Below are 26,462 nucleotides of genomic sequence, written 5' to 3' on the forward strand. Positions count from 1 at the left end.
CAATGTGGTGCTGTGAAGAAGCCAATGGTGTGGTAATCAATGCTCTGCATGAATGGAGGTCCATGGCTTTCAACGCTTACCCTACAAATGCCATTGTGGACCTATGGAGGGGTTGGTTCTTGTATAGGGAGGCCAAGTCCAAGATGAAAGTCACCTGCTATCCTATATAAGATCTAATGTGTGTCCTCACCTTCCAATACAACAATTCATTAGTGTAATTGAGTAAATATGCTTGCTAATCAAGGGCAAAAGTGTACACTTCATGGTGGAATGCCCTTACAAATGGGCTTTGAACATGTAACGGTGTTACCTTCCTGGGTAGGAGGGGTTAATAAAGGACCTTATTAGGCGGTTTCAATCTTTAAGGGAATTGTTACTTGTCAAACTAGCAAGGGACCTAAAGGGGATCCCTAAAGGAGCAAATGTTAGACCAAGGGAAAAAAATGGAGACTTAGCCCACTATCACCTCAACTACAGCTCCCTATTATTTACGAACTTTCACCGATGGGAGGAGACCCAGTATAGATGGAGTCACAAATGAAGGATGAATCAATAAGTGGATATAAAGTGACCCAAATAACCCCTTTCCAGAGGAGGTTCAAGAATGAAGCTTGCTTGCTTCCTAAGCAAGGTACAAAATCTTCTAGGAGAAGGTTGAGGGGATTTGAGGGCTAGGTTAAGGGAATATGACTTGTGAAAGAGTTTCACAATCCCCACAATCCTTGTTGAAATTGGTATCCCAGATGGTTCTTGGAGAATTGTCTTTTCAAAGGAATGGGACCACACGAGACCAAGTGGACCCAACCTAGGTTAGGAGGTAAGAGTTTAGCAACCAATGATGTTCTTAACCCAGACAAGGAAGGGGAAAGGATCAAAGAAAGAATATTCACTTAAAGGTGTTGAATTGATCCTATGAGGATTAGCCTTGGGGATACTAGGGCAAAGTTCAATCTTGGATCTAGGGCTTGGCTTTTCTCACAAATCCACCGTTGGAATGGGTTCAAAATTGGAGGAGGCCTTGAGGAAACACCAAAGCAGGGGAGGCTAGGGGATCAAACTTTTTGGAAGGCTATTTTGTTGGGAAAATGATGCCCTAGGTGACCCAACTTGGTTAGACCTATGAAAATGTGAAAATGAGTTGATTTTAGGTGATCACCTCTTGGTAGATCAGTGCCTTAGTCTTGGGTGAACGTAATCTATGATAAATATGAATGAGGACCTTTGGTTCTTACTCAAGGAGGCCCCAATACTACTTCGCTAGCCATTTAGGTCACAGAGAAGCAATCTTGCAACTTTTATACTTTGATGTGCTAAAGGTGATGGCTTATTAAGATGAATTCGTTAATAGAATTACCCTTAGGAGATTTCATTGAAATTACATGGCCCATACATTGAGAGATGCTATATAGAGACAAAATTCCACAATTTAAGAAGTAAATGCATGCACGAGTTAGCCCTAAAAATAACAAAAATCCCAGTACAATGTATATGACAAAGTAAAACAAGAATAGCATTAAAGGCATGCACTTACATGTAATAGAATATATCCAACCATCCATAATTTGACAATATAGAAGCTCCAATATAAGATAAACCAAATCCACACATCAAAATTCATCCATAAAGCTTGAATTCATCATCCAAAAACAAGTGAAAAATTCTAAAGAGAGAAAAGAGATCCAATCCAAAGTGATGATGACCAAATGAACTTATCTCACTTGTATTTATACACTAATGAGGAGTTCGAATTAGCCTCATTGGCCTACATAAGCCCCCAAAAAAATAATGTATCACATCTTAGCAGGATTGACAGCCAGACTGCGGCGGAAGAAGAAGGCACCTTGGCCCACTCTTCCGTTGCGGATTGAGTTATATGAGATCCAGAGTATCACGCAAGCGAATGTCAAAGCAGAACATATGAAGAAGTACCCGTTCGACCTCCGAAGCTTCAACCTGTATGACCCACATTGCATTGTGAAGGATCACTGCATGAGAGTTCAGTTCAATTGGATCCATGGGGCATTTCATTGGGCTAAGGAAGACTCATGGAGGTATTTTTACACTTCCTCCGGACCCAATGAATAGGTTGGTTTCGTTGTAGAGTGGTTAGCAAAGCAACATCACGAAGAGCACCAGCAGTGGCAGCAGTAGCAGAGGCAGAGAGCCAAGCATACCTATGCACGACAAAGGGAAGAGGAAGATTGTCAACCGCATGGAGGAGGAGCAAAGCTGCAAGTTTCGAGCAAATCCACTTGTAGAGAAAGCCTATGGCTATTCAGGCAAAGAGGCAAGAACACGACAAGGGCATCGTGCGAAGGAAGAGGGATAAGAAGAGAATGGAAGAAGCAGAAAAGGAGTTGCATGAGCTGAGGGAGCAACTCCGGAAAGAACAAGAGTTGCACCAACAGGAGAAGGAAGCGCAACAACAACAAATACAGCAGGGGGCACATCATGTGCAGACAGACAAAGCAGCGCCCGTACAAGTAGTTGATTCATCTGAACAGCTGGCATCAGGCGAATAGGGTGAACCATCGCAGGGGCAAGACTTTGCTCATGAGATAGAACAAGCGCTTGAACAATTGGATGTAGACATGGAGCAGCAGGAGTTGGAACAGGACACTAACCTCATGCCTCACCACAAAGAGGTCGACTCACCCGCTTCAATGCATCTAGATGATGAGCAAGTCTCGAATGACCAAGGAGGCATTGAGATCCTTGGTGGTCAGCTGGAAGCAGAGGTGCACAACATCTCCTTTGACGAATCTCATCATAGATTTGTGTAGTCTCACAGAGTATCGACTCCGGAGGACCAAACATCTCCTGTGCAAGTTGAAGAACAAGTGATCGTGACTGATGTGCATAAGCATCCAGTTGCTTTGGCCGATGCAACTAGAGTGTATGCCGAAGCCACTAGCTCAAGTGTTCGTTTCCTCATAGCTGAGAATGAGCGAATGGCGAAGGAACTATAGGTGGCCAAGCAAGGAGGAGACTTGGTGACAATGTCTGCCCGAGCTGAACTGAAGAAGGCAATACTAGATGAAGTATTGTCCTTTGACACAGTTATGCGAGCATTGTACTCCAAGTTTGGTACCGTGCACCAAGCAGTCATTCATCTCCACAGATGGCAGCATCGATGTGTGAGAAGAGCATGCATTTTGAAGAACATACATGCTGCTGTTGATAACATGCAAGCATGGACGATGAAGTACAAGGGAGCCCCGCTTCACTTGCCAAAGATGATGAGGGCCAATGCGGTCGAGCTGCAAGCACATATCTAGAGTCAGATCCAGAACTATGAGGACCTACCATAGCTCATCACTAGCATATAGGCTTCCCATGCACGAGTATTCAAGAGCATGGATGTTATAGTGCACACTCATGCGATCCCATCACTTGGGACTCTCACCCAAGTGAAGACAAAGAAGCAGGTCTGACAGGAGCTTGACTTGTACTTCGACGAGTTGATGCGCACTGCCACTAGCCCAGACTTGCCTATCAGTGCAGACATCATGCACAAGTATGTTGCTGGTCTGACCACATTGAAGACAATGATGCACATGCTTTTAGACGAGTTGTCAGAGGAGCCCGAGCAATGTACCCGAATGCTATGGAGGAAAGGTTCAAGTTTCAGATAGATGTCACAACGGAACACATAAACACTATCAAGGACTACCAATCTTGGCATCAATATGTTACTGTTGATCAACACGAGGATGTCGAGCAGTTGGACTTCTATAGTTGTATAAGTCAAAATGATGTCTAGTTTGGCTTGTTCAAACCATTGTTCACGTGGGTACACGTGCATTATAATGTGGAGTCATGTCAAGTGTAAGTCAAGTTTCAATAATGGATGTAACAGTCATAGAGTAGGTAAAGAGTCATGAGGGTAGTTGAATGGTCACAAAGGGGAATGTCAAGGGTCACCCCACCCTTTGCTATAAATAGTCCCTCATAACTCATTGTATAGGCTTTTGGTCAGCCAAGCTTCTACCAAGACTATCTTGAAGAAGGCTTGGATAGTATTGTAACGCACTTTGGCTTCTCCACTGCACGGAGCTAGTACATCTCTTTGGAGTTGTAGGCGGATGTGGCTGTAACGTTTCACTGATAGGGCTAACAGGTTTACATGGATGTATTGTATGATTGGAACTTACACTTTTATATAATAAGAGCCATCACATTTTCATGCATATGTTGTTATTGTAGTTGGACTGTTCCGGTTGCCTTAATGATATATGTTGTTTAACTTACATATTTGTGTATGAATTGATTCACATGCAATTATATGAATCTTGTTGCAAATGTGTTGTATATGCTGTTAATGCTGTCACCGTCCATGTCGACTGCTTTGCCAGACACCAGATAGACCTTTCACATGAACCTTGCTGTAACAACCGTTGCACTCGTTCGGACTGATCCGTGAGTGCTGTACGTGTTATCTTACCTTGTACGTTGTGACTACCGCATCCGAGTGGACTGCTCCGCCGGAAGCTATGTATGTCCTTTTGTGTTGTGTGTTCCTAGCCGAGTTGGGAGTGATCCATTTCAACCTGGAACTCACCTTCACCCTTATCTCCCCCCTTTGTGTTAAAACCCCTCATACACTTCCTTGACTCACTGCAGCAGTCACACCCTTGCTCCTAACAGAGTTATCTTACTTGCCTCTGTGCGACATCGCGGTCAAGCCATTACCTTACGACTCACTGCTGGGATTCCTACACTAAATGGTCTGAGGTCTAATTGGGACTTCTTACCGAGGAGATCTCCTTGACATGTTGGCAGGTCTAGCACCGTCAACATAACCATAAGCCCGAGTATAGTGTCAATGAAGAGCCCCTCATTGATTATACTTTACCTCGTAGGACACACACTCAGGGTTTTGATTACTCCATGATCTCCCCTCTCCAAAGTGACCATCACCTTGAAAAACCCATTTGTTGCACCCCTTCTTTCCCTAACCCTTCGTTCCCCTCTCATCACAACCTTGTGGCATCTACAAAGCATAATATTATAGACAATGATTGTGATAAGGAGTTCTTGAGAGTGATCATTCATTCCACCATTTTGTACCTCGAAGGGAAGCTTGAGACTTCTAGATTGACCTATTCTCATTCTCCTAAGACTTCCCTTTACCTCAGATGGAAATCATATTTTCCCACCTCCCACCCGCTTCATCCGCCATGTGGCTATGTCCACAATCGATTTGGGAGTTGCTACATGAGTAATCATACTGACAGGCATAGGTATATTGATGTGATGATTTGTTGGTTGCACTGGCTTTATGATTACACTTAGTATTAGCCTTACTATATGCATGTTAGGATAGGATGCATTGCCTGCTGATTTCTTGCTTAGGAATAACACGATATGCTATTTCTCATGGTAGATAGGTGCATATATACATATTTTATTTTCTGTTACTTTTATGGCGTAACATATAGCACATGCGATCATGAGACGCCGTGAAAGCACGCTGTTCCGTGTTTTTCCGTCTATTATATGTGCAAGTGACAGGTCTATGGTAACCAACAAATTGCTAGAGTTCTTGTGACCTCCCGTTCGAGTAGCTTCACCCACTTCTTCGAGAGATCACGTCCCAGTTGGAGCCAGATGTTACCCACCATTTTGTGGGTAATATCTCAAGATGGGTGTATTCTTTGTAGATTGTGAGGACATTTGTATGATTTTGTAAGAAGTTGCGGATATGCCATGCATCCTCAATAATACTTCCAATCCAAGGCACATCGAATTCAATAGATTTAAGTGCTAAATTCAAAGAATGGACAATGCAAGGTGTCCAAAATACTTGTGGATATTTAGCTTCCATAATCATGCCAACAACCTTGCAAACATGCGCATATTCTGTAATGATTTGCACATGAGAATCAACTCCTACATCTTCAATAATTTTAATGAACAACTCACCAATATATTGTGCATCCTTGTATTGTCCAAGTGCATTCACTGATTTCGAGAAAACTGGTCCATTCAAGGAATACACCATCAAGTTGATGAGTGGGTGGTGTGCTAGATCTATCCATCCATGAAAAATTATACTAACCCCAGATGTTGGCCATGCTGATTTAATAGGCTCAAGGATTTTGTCCACTTCTTTATTTGCCTTAGTCAACAATGTGATTCTAAGCTTCTCTGACGCAAGAGGCACATATGTTGATGGGGCCCCTCAAGTTAGATCTCGACACATCTCAAGAAATAAAGGTGAGCGTGCAACATTAAAGGATATGGAGTTCTGATAGAAAAAGAATGCAATGGTGATATCAAACTCCTCGCGTCTCTCTTTTTGAAAAAGCTTGTCCATTGGACCAAGTGCCACTGCCTTTATTTTTGTTGCTTGACCTACACCCCCACGAAAACTCTCAAATGGAAATTTGCTGCTGTTTTTCCTCAAGAATAGAGGGGAATCATCATTCTTGTTTTTTTAGATGATGTTGAAGAATGTAATTAGTGTCGGTCTTCATAATTGTATTTGAGTTATGATGTAATGTATTTGTCAAAAGAAAGAAAAAGAAATTTTATTATAAAAGAAATTGAATTATTAAAGCATGGGTTTCATGATGGGGTCAATGGTCCTTAGGTCAAAGCCTCCATTGTAGGCTTCTAGGATTTATGTCAAGTGTCCTTGTCCATGTCATAATGTAAAAGACCCTTCTTGGGCTTTGTCAATTAAGAAAAAAAAATATTTTTATGTAAAATAGGTCATTTAGGCCTCCTCCACCAAGTCAATGTTAAAGGAGGACAATTCGGCCTCATCAAAGGAATTTGACCTCACAAAAACACTATATAAAGCAACAATTCGATCTCATTTGGAGCATCAACTCAAGAAGTTCGATCTATAGTTGCTAGAGGCAGAAAAAGGGAGCAAAGTTCAAGGAAGAGGAAGAAAAACCTAGTGAAGGAGAAGGAAGTCTTTGTTAAGCATAAGAAGTCGAATTTATCTCACACTTGTGAAGTTGCTGAAGGGGCTGAAATTGTAGTACTATAGCTGGGCCGAAATTTTGGAGTAGCTGGGCCGAAATTTTGGATTGTTGTTGGGGGCCAAAATTATGAAGTTGCTAGGGTCAAAGTTCTAGATTGTTGCTTGACTGTAGCTGCTGGACAAGAAGAGACTACTCAAGTTTGTTGAATCATCTTGGAAGGCTGACTTGGTGGAGGAGGAAGGCCTTTTGGGTCTAAGGTCTTGGTCTATCCCAATTTGATTTACTAGTGGAAGAGTTTGATTGGGTTTTCCCCTATGGAGGGGCTTTAGCCTTGGCTGAGAGCCTACATTTGGTGTCGCTAATCTAAAATTTTGGTCGGACTACAAAATTTCGGCCCAGCTACAATACTACAATTTTAGCCCCTCTAGCAACCCAACAACTTCGCAAGTGTGAGATAATAAGAACACAAGTAATTATCAACATAAGGAAATCTCTTTGCCTTTCTGATTTCCTAACATGATATCAAAGCTTAGGTGAAGAAGGAAGAAAAAGAAAGTTTGAAGGTCTATTGAATAAAGAAATAAAGGAAGATCAATAAGAAAAGGGATCATAGAAGAAGAGAAGCCTACTATCTATAGAGACTATGTCAACTAGAATGAAGACAAAAAACAAGCTAGAAGGGGCCTCCAACTACAGGTCATGGAAAAAGAGGATAGACCTTATTCTTGCTAAACATAAAGTTTTGGATCTCGTTCAAGGAAAAGTTAAGAAACCTACAAACGGTATAGGAAATTAGAAGTTTAGGGAAACTAATATCTTGGCAATGAATTTGATAGTAGATGGAGTAAGGGACAACCTGATTCCTTACATATCCAACATAGATTCCAGTCTAGAAATATATGAAGCTCTATCCAAGTTGTTCGTCATCAAGAATATTGGTCAAATAGCTAGCCTCAAGAATGAACTAAGGATAATAAAGATGACAAAAGATAATTCTGTGGCATCATATTTTGTAAGGATCTCTAGAATAAGAGATGAAGTCCAAGCTATAAATGAAGTAGTACCAGAAAAGAGACTCATGATTGATGTACTTCTAGGTCTACCGAAATCATGCAGATCATTTGCATATGGAATTAACAGTTGGAAAGACACACCTACCTTTGAACAAATGTGGAATGCATGTAATCAAGAAGAAAATCACATATCATTAGTAAAGAACAGGAAGGATGATGTAGAAGATAACACCTCTAATGCCTATTTTGCTCATCATAAGAAGAAGGGAACATTCAAGAAGATCAAAGGACCAAAGAAGAAAGTTGACCTATCCAAAATTGAATGTTACAATTGTCATAAGATGGGTCATTACAAAAGTCCATGTCCTGAGAATCCAAGGAATAAAAGGAGAGATAGAGAACAAGCAAATGTTATCAATGAAACTCCACCTAAGTAGAACAAAACTGAAGAATCAGAAATCAAAGACTTATATTATTAAGTCCTCTCCTACATATCCCTCTTAGTCTTCTATTTTAAGTTTTGTAATATTTTCCTCTATGTTTTAGAATTTATAGATCTAATATATCTTTGATAACTTTTTGAATTGTTTTGATAAGCTGTAGATATCCCTTAGAAAAAATGGATTAAGGGGGAGCCTTCACCATTTTACCAATAGATAAGTATCTTGTTCTTTGTTTTTCTCTTTTATGTTTGGTTTCCTCCTCACATCGAGATTTGTTTGTATTGTATGCTAATAACCTTTTCTTTATATTTTCCTCTAGAGGAAAGCTTGTAGGATACACAAAGTTATGTAGGAGACTTCAAAAAGAAGACTTGAATCATGAAAGAAGCCATGTTTCATAGGAAGTCCTTCATAATAACAAGGTTTGTTGAAGAACAACTCAAGGTATGTCTTAGACTACAAGTTTTGTTATAAGGTTCTCTTCATACAATAGGTATGATCATTCTCTTTTGAAATTTGCTTTACATTACTGACGTCGTTATGTCTAGGGCTTTGAATCTTAAAGATTTTTTTTAGGGAGATTAATCATTAGATTGAATCTACCCTCATTGTATTGTCTCTTGTCATTTAGTAACTCTTGTGAAACCCTAACTCTTAGGGTTCACTGTAATATCCTAGCCTCTTGTTGTGTTATGATTAAAATATATAAATATAAGTAATGAGGATAATTGTAATAATGATTAGTTAATAATAATCAGTAGTTAGGTTGAAGAGGCATGTTTAATAGGACATGACTCTTCATGAAGAGACACTTGCTTGATATATTAGCAAGCCTCTCGTTCTCATTGTAAATCATTCTTATTCTTATTCACACATTTAATATATAATATTTGTATCCTCATGGATATCTTTATATTCCAAGTCTTTTGGAGTAATTAATCTGTAGAAGGAACTTTGTTCGCTTCATTGGTATCCGAGCAGTCGATCTTTTGGCCGCTTTAATGCTGCATAGAGCTTGTTCTCAGGTCACCGACCCTTGGCCATCAATCGTCATCAACCTTGTTGTTGTCATACTCGAACACGAATCACTATATAAAGGCAACAATTCGACCTCACTTGGAGCATCAACTCAAGAAGTTCGATCTATAGTTGCTGGAGGTAGAAAAAGGGAGTGAAGTTCAAAGGAGAGGAAGAAAACCCTAGCGAAGGAGAAGGAAGCCTTTGTTAAGCATAAGAAGTTAAATTTTTCTCTTTATCTCACACGTGCGAAGTTGCTGGGTTGCTAGAAGGGCCGAAATTGCAGTACTGTAGCTGGGCCGAAATTATGGATCGTTGTTGGGGGTCTGAAATTTTGAAGTTATTGGGGTTGAAGTTCTGGATTGTTGTTGGGCTGTAGCTGCTGGACAAAAAGAGACTACTCAAGTTTGTTGAATCATTTTGGAAGGCTGACTTGGTGGAGGAGGATGGTCTTTTGGGTCGAAGGTCTTGGTCTATCTCAATTTGATTTACTAGTAGAAGAGTTTGACTGGGTTTTCCCTTATAAAGGGGTGTTAGCCCTGGCTGAGAGCCTACATTTGGTGTCGCTGATCTTCATGTTTCTGTTTTGATGATTGCTTAATGTTACAAAGATAAAAGAAGAACATTAAAGAAAATAATAAGAAGACAATTAATTATCAACATAAGGAAATCATTTTGTCTTTCTGATTTTCTAACACCCTTGCCACACCAACATTGGCCTCTTTTTCCATTTCTTTCCTCTTAGCTAAAGACACCTGTGTACATGCTCCAATTCCACAACTTGGTAAGGCCAACAACTGAGCTTTCACACGGTAATAAGTGCTCTTGAAATGATTGTTGCAATAGTTGCATTTCCAAACAACATTGCCTCCTCCCTTCAACTTGTTGCCAGGCCCTTGATCTCTTGTGACCTTAGTCACCTGACACGTGGATTCGGGATTCGACGGATACAAGGATTCGAGTGTCAGATACAGACACGTTGACCCCCTGGAACAAGACACGTTCGGATACGTTATATATATATATATATATATATATATATATATATATATATATATATATATATATATATATAGATATATATATATATCTATATATATATATATATATATATATATAATTAGATAATTCTTACACAAATTCTCATTCATGATACAAATTCATTGATTTCAAACATAGATCTTCATCTAGATGTAAGTTTTACTATTTACAAAGTAAGTTAGTAACATTATGCATAGTGATAGTACATACAAAATTCAAATACAATTGTAATTTGTGACATGTCACATAAATGATAAATCATAAATTTTGAATTCATAATACATATTCAATTCATCAATGATCCAATAGGAGAAAGACAAGATAGTAAGATAAAGATACTGACAGCTGTAGTTTTCTCATTAAGTCATCAAAATCAAAATGTGTTACATAGGTAGTGCAATGCCAATGGCAAATAGAAATAGAAAATACAAAACAACTACAAGTATACAAGCCTCAAGGCAGTAGGTAGCTCATGACTCATGAGTCATCAATCCTCATAGTCATCATCAAAATCAGCATCACTGTCCTCATCATCATGGTCACCACTGCTCTCCTCTGCTGCATCCTCCTCCCCTGTATCCAAAGTCATCTCTGCATCTGCTAGTGTGGAGGATGATGCCTCTACGGTATCACCATCATCATTGACAAAACAAGTTAAGATTTTTCTACCATATTTTAATGGTTGGATTAGGCAGTTTGATCAAAATTGGGCAATGTTGACTAATATGCCTAGAGAATCGTGGTAGAGGGAAAGACTAGACAAGAGGAGAAGAATCTAGATTCTAGATGGTTGATGCTTGAATAATTAATTATCAATGCACTATAGATGCCATTTGTATCTTGATTTGTGTACAATATGCAAGCTTTGATATATTCTACAACTAATTTGGCATTCTAGATGTTTTATTGAATATAAATGCAATTATATATATGTGCCTCCGGGACGCTGCGCGTCCAAGGATTTTTGGAAAGCGACACTTCCAACGAACAAAAAACGCAGCTGCTTCGTCCCTGCTTCTTGGAACAGTCCTTTAGTGATCTCTTGCTTGAATTTGCCATACCTCTCAGTATTCTAGTTGCATTGTCCCTCTAATTTTCCAACGTGGAATTAAAATATGACATATTCCTGGTCTTGAGAGGAGAAATTTTATTTTCTGCTATGGTTACTGGTTGATGGTTATAGGAAAATAGTAGATTTCAATTGTACAGCTGTGATGGCTTTATGGAATTCCCAAAAATATTAGAGACATAGATTGTACTAAAATCCCAGCAATTGAAGAATCGTACGGATGGTTGGTGCATGAATTGTGGATGTCTGGCAGCATACGGACAGTATTGCAGCAGCAGTGTATGGTGGACAACAGATGGTGGCTGTGTATGTTGTGTATGGACATTATATCTGTTGTACGAGTGCCAAATTGGTATTGAGGCCGGTGGCTGGAATGCATTGTAGCTGAGTACCGAATTTGGTGGCAGTATGGTTTTTTCTTAGTAATTTCTTTTATTAATTAGTGTACACATCGTACAGTAATTTATATGCAGATGGATCACAAGACTGTGATCTCAACTGGATTTGATACCAATGGAGCTATTATGCCCATGTTTACTTGGTCAATAATAAGAGCACTAAAATATATGATATAAAAGATGAGTGAATAATTGGTTATGATTTTTACAATGAGGAGCCTGTATACATATTCTTAAGGTGTCTTGGTGCCTTTTCATGACAGGTTATGACTATTTATTAAATCATTTTCTAATCTTTATTATTTTTATTATTTTATTGATTATTTTATTAATTATTTCATTTTATTTCTTTCATAACTAATTAATTTATGTATATAAGAGTCTCGAACAATGAAAATATCTCCAAATGTAAAACCTATCTTTATTTATTTTTTAAAACAAAAATCAGCACTTCAAGGAGAAAAACAATGAGGGTTCGAAATATTCTTGACATACTGGTCTCAAATGTCCTCCAAGCTTGCATATGACATGTAGACTGCTGATGTAGATGCCACATCCACTGTAGGCAGGCAGTGGTCAGTGCCAAAGCAGGTCCAAGGATGCTCTGAATCAACTCGCTTCACCACATCTCTGCAATCTATGAATGGTCAGAAACAGTGTTGTGAAAAGCGCGATTAAATCGCGATTTAATGAAAAAATCGCGATTTTTTCAGCTTGCCGATCAAATCGCGATTTTTATACGAAAAAATCGCCTACTTTTTTTCTGCCGATTTTTACTGAAAAAATCGCGCTTTTTTCAAAAAGTCGCGATTTTTTCGAAAAAAGCGCGATTTTTAACGAAAAAATCGTGGGGGCTCAGGACAGCATAGTTTTATAACTTTTTTTGGGTTTTTTCATGCAATGTTTTTGAAAGAAACAAATAATTTTTGAGTGGGGTAGCTTAATGATCAAGTCTAGGCCCTAGTATGGATATGCTATTCATGGCAATGTTAAATTCTTAAAGTAAAAGGATGAAAATGAAGATTAAGGAGAATGTCACTTTTCCTTTTACTTAAATTTTTAACATTACCATGAAATGACTCAGGATGTTTGAGAGTGGTTCCAGCCTCATTGGATTTCATATGGAGAAAGAAGAATTTTAGATTTCATTTAAAATCCAGCAGACTTATCAGTTTTTCAGGATTTCAGGACTGGGAGATTGTAATGTTTCCAGGTGACACCACCTGCCCGGGCTACCCCTGCCACCAGTAGAGGACGTGGTCTACCTCCTATAGCTCCTACTTCTAGTTCTTCAACGTCTAGAGCACATCAGACTCCACTGCCATTTCCACCTGCACGGGCACCAGCATCTACATCTAGAGGGAAAGGGAAAGTTGTGGCATTTTCTCGCAAGAGGGGCAGAGGAAATCAATAGGATTAGACTTTCATTTTATTGTATATGACATTATGACATGATGAGATACATTATCATATTTTTTGTTCATATTTTGAGGCTGAGTTGGGACTCAGGAGTCAAGACTTACTATTCAGGACATGATTCAATGTTATGTGTGATTTTAGCGCTAGAAATGATATTAAACATCTTATATATTAGTTTTTTTATCATATTTATGTGTCAATGTATTTATTTTATGTTGTAGATGGTTTAGATATTAAAAAAATTGAAAAAAAATGAATATTTTTGTGCCAAACGCTTTTTTCCCGCTTTTTTCCGCTTTTTTCCCGCTTTTGCCGATTTTTTCCGCTTTATTCCCGGCGCCGATTTAATCCCGCTCGCGCTTTTAACAACATTGGTCAGAAATGATCAATGAGAAATGTGTGAGGCCAATTCGGGGGATGTCATATTGATATATATGATGGATTAGAGTTTAGGAGGTGCAGGCAACATTTTTTGTTCATTTTTAGCTTTATTCTTTCATTTTTTCTCCAGAGGCTCGTGCAGGTGGGCTGGGATGGCTGAGGGTTGGTTGAAATGGGAACTGGCTGGTTTGTGACAGAACTGGCCTCTTTTCTGGTCTGGTTCTTTCTGATAAAGTTTGTGATTTTCTGAACCAAATGCAGGAACACTTAAGTAGTGAAGATATGACTATGTAGATGTCAGTACTAGAGCGTTTATATCCTTATTTTATATGTCTGCAAGCCTTACTGATGTGAAGGTTCTGAACACGATAAAGGATGCCACATTTCTGTGTTTCCAGTTCATGGGGCTTGCACTAGCCTGTTTCCTGTACAACCCAACATGAAATGGACTTGTTTGTATTGTTCATTTGGTTTGTTCATATTATGAAATTATTTTCATAGATGTATGCTGAATATGAAGTATGCCGGCTTTATTTCCTTTCTTGCATTAAGTCCACTTTCTTGTTTTCTTTTAGATTACAATTTTCATGCATTATATATAGCTGTAATTCTTCTTATCATCAGGTGGTCTGTCTGAAAGGTAAAATTTCTGTTTGTGACTTTTTCTACCTGTAATTGAATAGTAATGCTTTTTGTCTCAAACACACTTTTGGCCTTGACTTCTAAGGAGAAATACCTAAATTTTTTCATTCTCTACTATAAGCCTTTTCATTGATATAATAAAACTATAATTTACTCGAGGAAAATATGTTAATATTTTCGGATAGACAAAACAAAATTTTGCGAATTTGAGCTCGAATCAACCATATTTTAATAAGGTGCTCTTGCTGGATTTTTTAATTACCCAGGAGAAAGATGAGAGCCTGAGTGGTGAACATGTGATGGAGGGGTTGACAGGTGTAGTTTCAGTCAAAGTACCAAAACCAGAGTTCCAGGGGCAAACAAAAGTAAGTGATCGTAGCTTGAAGAATTTCATTATTCTTTTTAATGTCTTGAACTTTTGTAGAAACTCTGTAGATATATATTATTTTATTTTGTTTAGCACTTCTCTTGCCAGGATTTTAATTGGTTTTCTAGCTTACACAAACTTCATTGTTTTTATCTGACAGCTTTATATGAATTCATATTTTTCTTTCATGGGAAATTTATTCTGAAAATACCCTAACATTTCATATCTTGGATGTTGATAGACAAGATTAGGAAATCCAGAGGTGCGGAGGATTGTAGACCAGGCTGTTCAGGACTATCTTACAGAGTACTTAGAATGTAATCCTAGAGTTCTTAAATCAATTCTCTCAAAAGCTCTTAATGCATACAAGGTACTAATAACTGGCTGTATTTAAAGGTATTCATAAAATTTTCCAAGTTTAATTGCTTTCTAATTAAGGGTCAACCCATTTGTTTCCTGTTGTTTTGTGGTAATGGAATATTTATGCATACAATTTATATATGTGCAGGCATGTGTCCCTAGGAAACCAAAACTTCTAGCTTGCATCTTCATTTCCAGATTGGAACAGTTGCATATGGATACTTAACAAAAGTTTCTGGATTTTTTTTTGAAATAATTACTAAATGATGATTAATGTCTTTGTAATGTGTTACTGCTCAAATGCTCACTCAATGTATAGAATTTCCAACCACAATATGAGAATGCAAGGGAAACTAAGAAAGGCTGCCCATTATCACTTCAGCAGCTCTTCCCCTCACTTTAGGCTGGCTCTCCTGCAGCCCAAGGGGGCTTCCCTAACTTGAGATTTCTAAGGCTTATATCAAACAGGCTCAAGGTGATTTCGAAGAGTTAGCTTTAGGAGAGCAGAAATAGTAAAAGTGTTTCTATAAATGGAGAGATGGGAGGATGAAGACTAGTGTCAAGTCCATTGGGCAAGTGGAGTCAAGCATCAACCACCGAGGGCAATAACTATGAGATTGAGAATGAATATGGTGCAAGAGAAGAAACTACAAACACACCTATCTTGCTGTCCATTGATGCAGAGATTTGTTTGTGAGAAACCCAAATCATCGAGAAGTTGAAAACAATTATGATGAGGCATTTACTGAAGTGTTAATTGCATCCAACTCTTGATTCGGATGAAAAGATACACAATAACATCTTTAATAATAAACATAATGATATATGAAAGGGGAATAAGCCACCATTTATGTTGTTAACGAAGCATAATCAACTTGATGAGAAATAGTGTTACCTATATTGCAGCCCATCCACACACATTTGATGCGACTTGCAAGTATTCCCAGCCATAGTCTTTAGCAATTAAACCCAAGCAAATATGCCACAATAGTAAAAACCTCTAACTTGCATTACCTTTGAGATCTTCAAAGAAGCTCAGGGAGAAAAATCCCAATTCAATCATCCTCTCAAATGGAGAGAGCTACTCTTTAGATAGAGTTGATCTCCATTTCCTTACAAAGCAAGTGATTTTTTTCCACGTAGTCTAAAGAGGTGTCAATTTTTCCTGGAAAACAATGGAAATTCTGGCAGAATTTTGAAAAAATCCGGCAGAAACTTTTGGAAATCCAGTTTACAGCTGTCAAGTTTCAAGATTTTGGGTGCCCTAGGGGTTTTTGATGGTGCTGAATCCATTTCCACCATAAAAAACAGGATTCAAGCACTCTTACTGTGAATTTTTTTGAAAAAAATTGGCTGGATTCCCGCGATTTTTGGCTGTCCGGGCAAAATTGATGCCTCGGCAGACAACGCCATTGTTTTCCTAGATCCATTAGTTCCCAAAGTAATAAAAATAAGATATTACATTTCAAATCTCCTCAATGACTTTTCTTCTAAAAATAGAAATAAAAAAAGAGTGGTGCTATGTATAATTTACTTTCACCTTTTGTTTTTTGTGTTGAGTGGGGAAGTGCATTCATTACGTACCAATCATATCTTTGTTAATGCTGGGGAAAGGTTCCTTCTAGTAGAGTCTTTTGAGATCTTCTAGTGACTTCTGTCTTTCAACTTTCAAAGAGAATGTAGTGGTATATGGTATGCATGAGTTGCTCAAACAAGACATTGTTTTATGCATTCCTGTAGATAGAGTTAATCTCCATTTCCTTTACAAAGCAAGTGATTGTTTTCTACGTAGTCTAAAGAGGTGTCAATTTTTCCTGGAAAACAATGGAAATTCCGGCAGAAATTTTTGGAAATCCAGTTTACAGCTGTCAAGTGTCAAGATTTTGGGTGCCCCAGGGGTTTTTGATGGTGCTGAATCCATTTCCACCATAAAAAACATGATTCAAGCACTCCTACTGTTAATTTTTTTGAAAAACATTGGCTGGATTCCCGCGATTTTTGGCTGTACGGGCGAAATTGATGCCTCGGAAGACAACGCCATTGTTTTCCTAAATCCATTAGTTCCCAAAGTAATAACAATAAGATATTACATTTCAAATCTCCTCAATGACTTTTCTTCTAAAAATAGCAATAAAAACAGAGTGGTGCTATGTATAATTTACTTTCGCCTTTTGTTTTTTGTGTTGAGTGGGGAAATGCATTCATTACGTGCCAATCATATCTTTGTTAATGCTGGGGAAAGGTTCCTTCTAGTAGAGTCTTTTGAGATCTTTTGTCTTTCAACTTTCAAAGAGAATGTAGTGGTATATGGTATGCATGAGTTGCTCAAACAAGACCTTGTTTTATGCATTCCTGTAGGGGAAGTACACCTTTTTTTGATTGAAGTTTTACTGTCTTTGGTGTCTGGAAGGTTCCAGCACATAGCACATTTATGTAACTTTTCTACTGATGTGTATATTGTGATAGTTCATTTCTTGGTTTCCAATTTTCTTGTAGGCAGCTATGGCAGCAAGAAAGGCAAGAGAATTGGTAAGAAGAAAAAGCGTTTTAAGGCCCTCTGCGCTTCCTGGAAAGCTTGCTGACTGCTCTGCTTCAGATCCTCGTGAAGCTGGTATTTATTTCTTCCCTGATCATTTTGGTTTAATTAATATGATACCTTAAGAAGATGCGTGATTACAGTATGCTTCCCTTTTTGTTAAAAATGTGTTAGTTTCTATCTTGATTTTGATATTTCCTTTATTGAGTATGTTGGAATGGATGGCATTATTGAATAGTTTGTTGAGATAAGACCATGACAGGTTCGTCAAGGTCTTTGCTCTCACAACATAAATATAGTGTTGCTCGACAATTGATTCTGTTATGAGGTGATCAAGAGTGCAGTTCGGTATGGCTGCATGACAGGTTCAGCAATGTGTTTGTTCTTACATTTTAGAGCTAGCATACCTCCATGATTCATTTGGTCTATTATACAATTATTGAGTCCTGACAAAGTGAGTGGGGTGGCTTGGTGAATTGTGTTGAAAGCATTATGATCTCTTCAGCAATATGAAGTATAACATTACAGGGTTCACTATTGCAACACAGAGAGAATTCTATTAACGCCCACAAATGACCAAGGAGAAGGTCAGTGGGACTAGAGAGTACAATCAGTGGTCACTGTTACAGAAAAATCTAGCACCTATTGGAAAGCCTCACTTGGTAACCTACACATTGTACAACACATGGAAATTTCACCACTGTTACCTCAGCAACTACTCGCCTCTCTTTAGTGAAGGATACAATCTAACACAAGGGAGGCTTCTCTGGGAAGGCTTAGGGTTCAAGTAACCCAAGGATCTTAAGCTAAGTGCCGCCTAAGGAATGAAGAATTAAATTCTAGATTTGGGTTCAGGGGAGCTATTAGTCAACCTAAAGGCTAAGGTTGCCCTAAAGAGTCTCAAATAGGTTTCTGAACGCACCAAATCAAACAAATACTCAAGGTTGCTATAAACTAGGGTTTTAAACCAGCAAATTGCAACAAAACAATAGTTCATAGCATCAAAAAATTTCACTGTGAAAATAGTGATTAAACTATGACTAAACTGAATGTTCCTTTTATTTTGACAGGCATGATATGCATGGATACTTTTGGGAAGAAGTGGTTGTATAAGAGGGGGTAGAGCACAAGCTATCATTGGAATTTGCTTGGTTTACATCCCTTCCCATATTTTTTCATTTTGACATTTGGCTTATGCTTTTTCTTTTTTTACAACTATTAATTTTAGGTATGTTCTATGCTGAGAGCAAATTTACTTCAATTTTGCATATTAGCTCAATATCAATTCCAGATTAGCAACCACATTTAGCGTGATAGCAAAGTGCAGACATAACATAAACATAAATCACAGAAAACAAGCCAAGACAAGAGGACACAAGATGTGGCACCAGCCAGGGACAAACCCCAATGTGGGGAAACCCTTGATCAATTCTTCTTATGTTGTTCAATAGTTCAGCAGAGAGAGAGAGAGATAGTACATATACATCAGAAGTCAACATTTTGACTTATCAAAATAAGAGCAGAGATCTTCTCTATGAAGATAACACAAGAGGCAGCTGATTTGAACTTAGGTGAAGGCATACTGCTTCAACTGATCCTCCAAGGTGACTCCATCACCATGCTGCACCCATCACTATGTTGCACCTCATCATCATGCTGCACCTGACACTGTGCTGCACCCAATTACTGAGCTGCTCTCATCACTATGCTGCTTCCATCACTGAGCAGTACCTCATCATCATGCTGTACCCATCAAGCTGCTCTTCATCATCATTATGCTGCATTCTTCATGCTGCACTGTGGTGTATCCTTCATTGTGCTATGCATACTGCAATACATCGTCATCATGCTGCTGCAATACATTCTTGCTCATCATCACGGTGCTGCATCATGTTGCATCCATTGTGCTGCACCATACTGCACCATGCTGCCCACAACAGTCACTGCATTCATCAATGCATTCATTATCCATGCTGCATCCTTCCAAGTATGCTGCATCTAAACAAACTGTCCATCATCACTGTGCTGTACACTGCAATACTGTCATGGGACAGACTTAGCTGCTTGCTATGGCTTGCAGCCTAGCAAAGCAGCTAGCAGTAGCAACCCTTCAAATAAAGCTCGTCACCAATATTCCCAGATAGTCCTTAACACGTTATCATCTATAGCATCATGACAACAATACAAGACTACTAAACAATGGTAGTCGTTTTTTTCCATGCTGGAAGTTCCACTACCTAAGTTACCAGGATTCGGATACGGATACGGATACGGATTCGGATCCGGATCCGCCAATGTTTTGAAAAGTCAGGATCCGGATACGCGAAGGAAACAGCAAGTACAAATAATATAAATATTTTTTTTATAATTTTAAAAATAAGAATTATAAATTTTATAATATATAGTTTATATATATTTGTAAAATGTAATACTTATATAAAATAATTAATATATTCCATTAATAAGCTTAGAATTAATATATTATTTATGTATTAAATAATAAGTATTCATACAAATTAAATAGTTTATAATTAACGTAAAACATAATAATAACTATTATAAAAATTATTATTATTATAGTTTATAAATTACCTATTAAAAAAAATTTATTATAAATTAAATTAAAGAACAAAACTATTGAGATTCATTTATAAAGTGAATTGAATTATAAATTATCAAGATAAAGTATCGGAGACCAAACTCTTGGGAGCTGGGAATTTAAAATATTTAATTATTATAAATTAAATTAAAGTGAATTGAATTATAAATTATCAAGATAAAGTATCGGAGACCAAACTCTTGGGAGCTGGGAATTTAAAATATTTAATTATTATAAATTAAATTAAAGAACAAAACTATTTAGATTCATTTATAAAATGAATTGGATTAGAAATTTAATAAGATAAAGTATCAGAGACCAAACACTTGGGAGATGGGAAGTTAAAATCCACGTTAAGTGCTATGTGGGCAAAATAATTTTACGTGGAAACTGGAGGCTAACAATCGCGTGACACACATATGTTCCGACAGACATTTATCAATGTTAAATAATATGTTAAATGCCCATTTGAATAATCGTTTGACGCACATATGTTCTGACAGACTTTTGTTACCCAACTGGTCCAACCAACGCACCTTCATTTGCAGAATCGATCAAGCCACCGCCATAGAACACATGATTTTGTAGGTTTGGATTTATTTACTACGAAAGGTTCATTATTTTTGAAAGTGACTCTTAAAGTGCACAGTGCGGATCCCAGTGGATCCGGATCCGTATCTGATCCGGGGATCCGCGGATCCAACTACCTAGCCCCACGGATCCGGTAACATAGTCCACTACCCTTGGTTAAGGGTTCCTTCTGCTTGCTGCGTATTACAAACAATGATTTTTCTGCCAGCGTATAGGAGACTTTGACTGTGTATAAGGGTCAGCAATTAGGGCTCTTTAGAACAACGGATTAGATCTTCACACGCTGTTGGTTAAGGCCTCTCCCTCTGCGTCTTAGCTCATCCTTTAGGACTGTGGCTAGGGTAACATAGGACATCAGCTAGGGCTCTCCTTAGGATTGCGTAATGTCTCCTTATGCTGTAGATAAACCCCTTATTGACTGCGTCCTAGGGTACATAAACATCTCTCCTTGCTATGTTAGAGAAGCCCTTTTTGGACAGTGAAGGAGCCTCCCTAAGTCTCCTTCATGACTGCGGTTAGGGCATGTTTCCTTGACATCGTTTAGACTTCTTTTGGACAGCGTTGAGTGGCATGTAGAAACTCCCTCCTTGCTGCTAGGAGACCCTCATCTTGACTGCATATAAGATAGCGTAGAGCCTTCTCCTTTTGACTGTAAGTAGGGCTAGGGCAGCTCCTCTTAGGCTTTCTTTAGATAGTGTCTAGAGTTAGGGAAAACCCTCTAGGACAATGTATTCTCTTAGTGACTCTTCCTTCCACCAAACCCCAAAGACAAGTGGAGAGGAAGAGATCACAAGAAGAGTGTGCCCTAATGACTAGAAAGCCACGTATTTTTATACTAAAACGTTGAGCACAAGTGGGGGCAATTTGGTTGCTGGCCGACCTTGACGAATTGTCCCATAACACAAATAAATTCATATTTCCATGAATACATGGCGGAATCGGATGATCTTTAGATCAATCCGACACTGCTCGACGAGAGGAATCCAAGAAAAATATCAGCTGCCATAAATAAGAAGACCCACATGGAGTTTGGCTCTAGTTGCCAATTTTAACAACTACATTAACCTCAGGTATTTCCAACCCCTTCTTCTGACATGACAAGGTTAATAGGAAACCAATATAATTGCCTGGTTAACCACCAAGCAAAATATGGGATAAAATAACGAGGGGGATAATGACATATGAATAAATGGAAAGCTACCATCATTAGAGCCTCCTATTTGTGCCCCTCCTAGCCAGTGAAAGGAAGACCCTAAGGAAAGTCACACTAGACTAGGGGCAACTGTTAACCACCAATGTGAAATAAAGAAACAAGTACATAACCAAAAACAATCTATTATCCAATTTCAACCTATGATCCATAGTAGAAAGCCTTAAATCTTAATTGAAAGCATTTGAATGCAAAAATGGTTAATTTACTGCGCAATAGTTGACCCACCTTCATCGGATGAGTAGGCTAGACAAATGAATGTATTTATTAGATAATGGGTGAGAGGCATCTCACGCTTGCTATCTATGGATCATGGTAGGGACTATTGTTGGAGAAGCTGCATCATAGGAGAAATTTTTTCTCCTAGGGTTACCCATGTATATGAATGGGTAACAATCACTAGACTATGGGAGTGTCCAGAACACTCCTAAATGCCAGGATTAAATCAAAATAGAAAATTTATAAATGACAATAAGTAAGAAGAATAGGGGCTAGGGGAAATAAGTTAGAAGAACCCTAAGAGGTGCAAGTCCATAGCTCAACATCATATCAGAATTGGAAGTAAAAGTAAAGCCTTATATGGGAGATGAGGCATCACTGTCTCTATCTCTAAATATAAATTAGCAGATGCAAACTTTGATGTTGTCATCCTTGTTGAGGGTAAGGGTAATCTTCCCTGAAGGCCACGTGCCAACACACTGTTGATTTTTCCCCGACACTTCAGAATCAGGTCTATGTTTAAAACATGATCACAAACACACTAAAATGCCACAACACAAGCACTTTGCAGAACAAAAAATTTACAAATATGAATAAATGTAGTACACGAGAAATTTTCAACCCAAAACTTGTTCTATTACACCTTTAATACAACAAACATAGGGCTCCCGTAGTAGGGATCATCACCCTTACAATTAGCCCTGATACAAGAACGGTTAGGGCTTGATGTGAACAACTTATGACTATCAATCTACACTTGAACAAGACACACTTGACTTGCTTTCTGAACAAGGAAGAAGACTCTCTCTTACTCTTCTTCCAGTGTCCAAGGAAGAAGAGTAAGGGAGAGTCTTCAGAGAAGGAAGTGTTGACAGACGATGATTGTGCCATGAGTGCACATGCACCAGTTGAGCGGAAGTGGGGAGACATCGAGCTGTAGTCAGGCGTACTACAGGCGATGAGGGGCAGGATCCTCGAGGTACCCGGCCTCTTGGATTAGACCTTGGTACGGGAGCCCCGAAGAGGAGTAGCAGGATTGGCTGAGTCGGGTAGAGATGGATGTGGATGAAGCGGCAGAGAGAGTTATAGTGCAAGAGTCCCGAGACAACGTGAGGCTAGCAGGTTGCAGTAGTGCGAGAGGCACGGGAGTGTTGCACCAGTGCAGGATGGCACAGAGAGGCGCAACAATGCGAGATGCAGGGAGTTGTTGCAGCAACACACAGGTCAAAGAGGGAGCACTTGTCAGCGGCAGAGGGAGCTTCAACATCAGGAGGGTCTCTAGCCCAACAGAGAGGTCAGAGTTGGGAGATTAGTTACTTACTTCTCAGTAACTGAGTTGCAGTGCAGCAGTGGGCAGCATGATGCAACATGATGAGAGGTGCAGTGCAGATGCAGTGCTGGGAGAAAGGACTAGCTGCAGCACGAATGCAGAGGGAGTTTTCGTACAGATGCAACAATGGCGGTGGAAAAACCATGGGCAATAGTATAGGATGCAACAATGCAAAGGATGGTGGGCAGCAGGCTGAGCATCAGCATAGGGACCGATGTCGAATGATTAGAGTAATACTTAGTGAGGAGTATTGCTAGAGCATAGTCCTCGCTAAGAGAGAGTGTTGATTTGGTGTAGCATCGGATGTGCTATAGCCACGAAATTTGGTGGAGAGGTTGGGGCACATGAGATCTCCAATACCCAGAAAGGGTTTGGGTAGATTCTAAACAGTTCAGGAGATATTAAAATAATTAATATCTTTAATGGAGTCCATAAGTCTAAACTTAGGGAAAATAAAATATTAATGTGGATTAATATGAAACTGTGTTAGAATGGTCCAAAAGACATGGGTCAAGCCAGATCTAATCTTAACTGTTGATTAGGGACTTAATCTCGGTCGTTGATATGTCAATAGGAAAAGTATAAGAGGAGGCTTGAGGGTCACTTGGAGAACACACTAGAGTGATCAGTCATTCTATTTTCTAAAGCGGGGTTTGTTAAGAGAGATAGAATTAGTGATCGGGTGCTGCCACTGAGGGGCATTGATTACAGAGAAACAGAGAGGCAAAGATAGTGCCGGAAGAGCAACGCAGTAACCAGATAGAGGGACACAGAGCTAGCTAGGGCTCACGCAGGGCCATGCAGAGGCAGCGGGGAGTTGCGCAGAGCCTTTGAGAGGCCAGCGTTGCTGACGCAGAGGGCCAGAATGCTGACGCATACCCATTCTAGGTGACCCAGGGCCAGCATTGGGCAGAGAGGGGCTGACGCTGTCCAGAGAGGGGCTGACGCTGGGGTTTCTGGGGCGGATTGGAGTTGAGGAGCTGTCGGAAGGATTATCTGGGGTTTCAGCCGGGAAATCTGTGTCAAACTGCAAGGTATTACTGCCAAGGAAATTCTCTGTTGGGTAGGCCGGATTTGACACCCAGATTGTACTTTGATATTGCTTAATAAGAAAACCCTCAGATAGCTGCACTAGTTTCCCCACATTGGGTTTTTCCGAGCACATTGGTCCAAAAATAACGGTGTCATTTGGTGTGATTGTTTCTGTTTCTTTCAGTTGTTGATCTGTAAGATGTTGAGCATGCACTAGTGTTTATTTTCAGTATTTACATTGTAAATAACTTGTTAAGTAACATAACAAGTAGGTAGGAATAAATCAGATAAAGTGCATGGAGGGTTTCTAATTGGTAGACTTAGAAACTTCAATAGGTATAGCATGATGATGAGGTACTACTCAGTGATGGAAGCAGCATAGTGATGGGAGCAGCTCAGTAATTGGGTGCAGCACAGTGTCAAATGTAGTATGATGATGAGGTGCAACACAGTGATGGGTGCAACATGGTGATGGAGTCACCTTGGTCGATCAGTTGAAGCAGTATGCCTTCACCTGAGTTCAGATCAACTGCCTCTTGTGTTATCTTCATAGAGAAGATCTCTTTTCTTATTTTGATAAGTCAAAATGTTGACTTCTTATGTGTATGTACTATCGCTCTCTCTGCTGAACTATTGAACAACATAAGAAGAATTAATCTAATCTGTTGTTCTAAAGGCCTTAATTGCTGACCCTTGTACATAGCCAAAGTCTCCTATACGCTGGCGGAAAAATCATTGTTTGTAATACACAGTAAGCAGAAGGAACCCTTATCCAAGGGTAGTGGAATTTCTAGCATGGAAGAAAACGACTAGCATTGTTTAAACTTTAGTAGTCTTGTATTGCTATCATGATGTTGTAGGTGATAACGTGTTAAGGACTGTCTGAGCATATTGGTGATGATTTTGATTTGAAGGGTTGATACTGCTAGCTGCTTTGCTAGGCTGCAAGCCATAGCAAGCAGCTAAGTCTGTCCCATGATAGTATTGCAGTGTACATCACAGTGATGATGGACAGTTTCCCTACCTGCTAATTATTTTTATCTCGACCATCTTTTGCATTTTGTGGTACAATTTCCTGTTAAATGTGGCCACTTATTCTTTTCGATTTTTCTTTTAATTGCTTCAACCTTCGGGGCATCATTCTTGGCCTGACCCAAGGTGGGGGCAAGGGGATAGGGAGGCTAGCCCTATGTGGATCCAGGTGGGAGAAAATGATGTGCGGGTCCCTAACATATAACCATACTTAGCTCAATGATGCCAGGGTTACCCAACATATACCTACAGTATACATTTAACAATGCATCCACAACTGCCCCAGGTTTTTAACTCTACGATGGAGTCAAATCTTCATACCATAAATGGTCAAGGCCCCTTTATAAGCAGTTCCTTTGTTATCGGAACTTAATCACCCCGCCTGAAACCTCCTATCGGGATTATATGAACCCTCAAACCTTTGGTTATGACTTGGATTAAAGTCTTTCCTCAAATCCTTCTTATCGGGAATTAGAACCCCCTTAACACATCGTTATATACGTTTTAACGTATATAACCTTCTATCAATGCTCATCTGGTTTATAAAGCATTACAAAGGAATTAACTTCAACATACCTTTTCCGCCTACCGTACAGTCTTGTCACGACTCCCGAGGTTTAACCTCATTGCAATCGGCCTTCGCATTCTTTCCTTGGTCATGCATACATATATGCCTTCCTCTTCTCGATATGCGATTTCCCTTCAAAACTGGGAAATACACTATTGGCGCTTAATTCTTCATATTTCTGTTTACAAAGGAAACCATCGCCAAACATACATATCGGACATCAAATGCATTGAACCTGCATTTATAAATGCGTCAGG

General features: G+C 39.1%; 1 protein-coding gene across 9 annotated transcripts in view; it reads left to right on the forward strand.

Annotated features, from left to right (window-relative positions):
* LOC149237610 (DNA gyrase subunit B, chloroplastic/mitochondrial-like) overlaps nt 1-26,462 on the forward strand; it is a 396,014-nt gene that overhangs the window by 223,080 nt on the left and 146,472 nt on the right. For 8 of the 9 annotated variants that reach the window (XM_089372714.1, XM_089372709.1, XM_089372710.1 and 5 more), the window contains 3 exons: nt 14,628-14,726; nt 14,970-15,098; nt 17,585-17,699. In XM_089372714.1, coding sequence (XP_089228840.1) covers nt 14,628-14,726; nt 14,970-15,098; nt 17,585-17,699 — 343 coding nt within the window. The remainder of the gene's footprint in view (nt 1-14,627; nt 14,727-14,969; nt 15,099-17,584; nt 17,700-26,462) is intronic. The other variant, XM_089372715.1, reaches the window with a different exon arrangement.

Source organism: Pinus tabuliformis, chromosome 8 (assembly GCF_031772625.1).
Source record: "Pinus tabuliformis cultivar Carrire ecotype Pingquan chromosome 8, CPIR1, whole genome shotgun sequence".
In the NCBI taxonomy this organism is placed as follows: Eukaryota; Viridiplantae; Streptophyta; class Pinopsida; order Pinales; family Pinaceae; genus Pinus; species Pinus tabuliformis.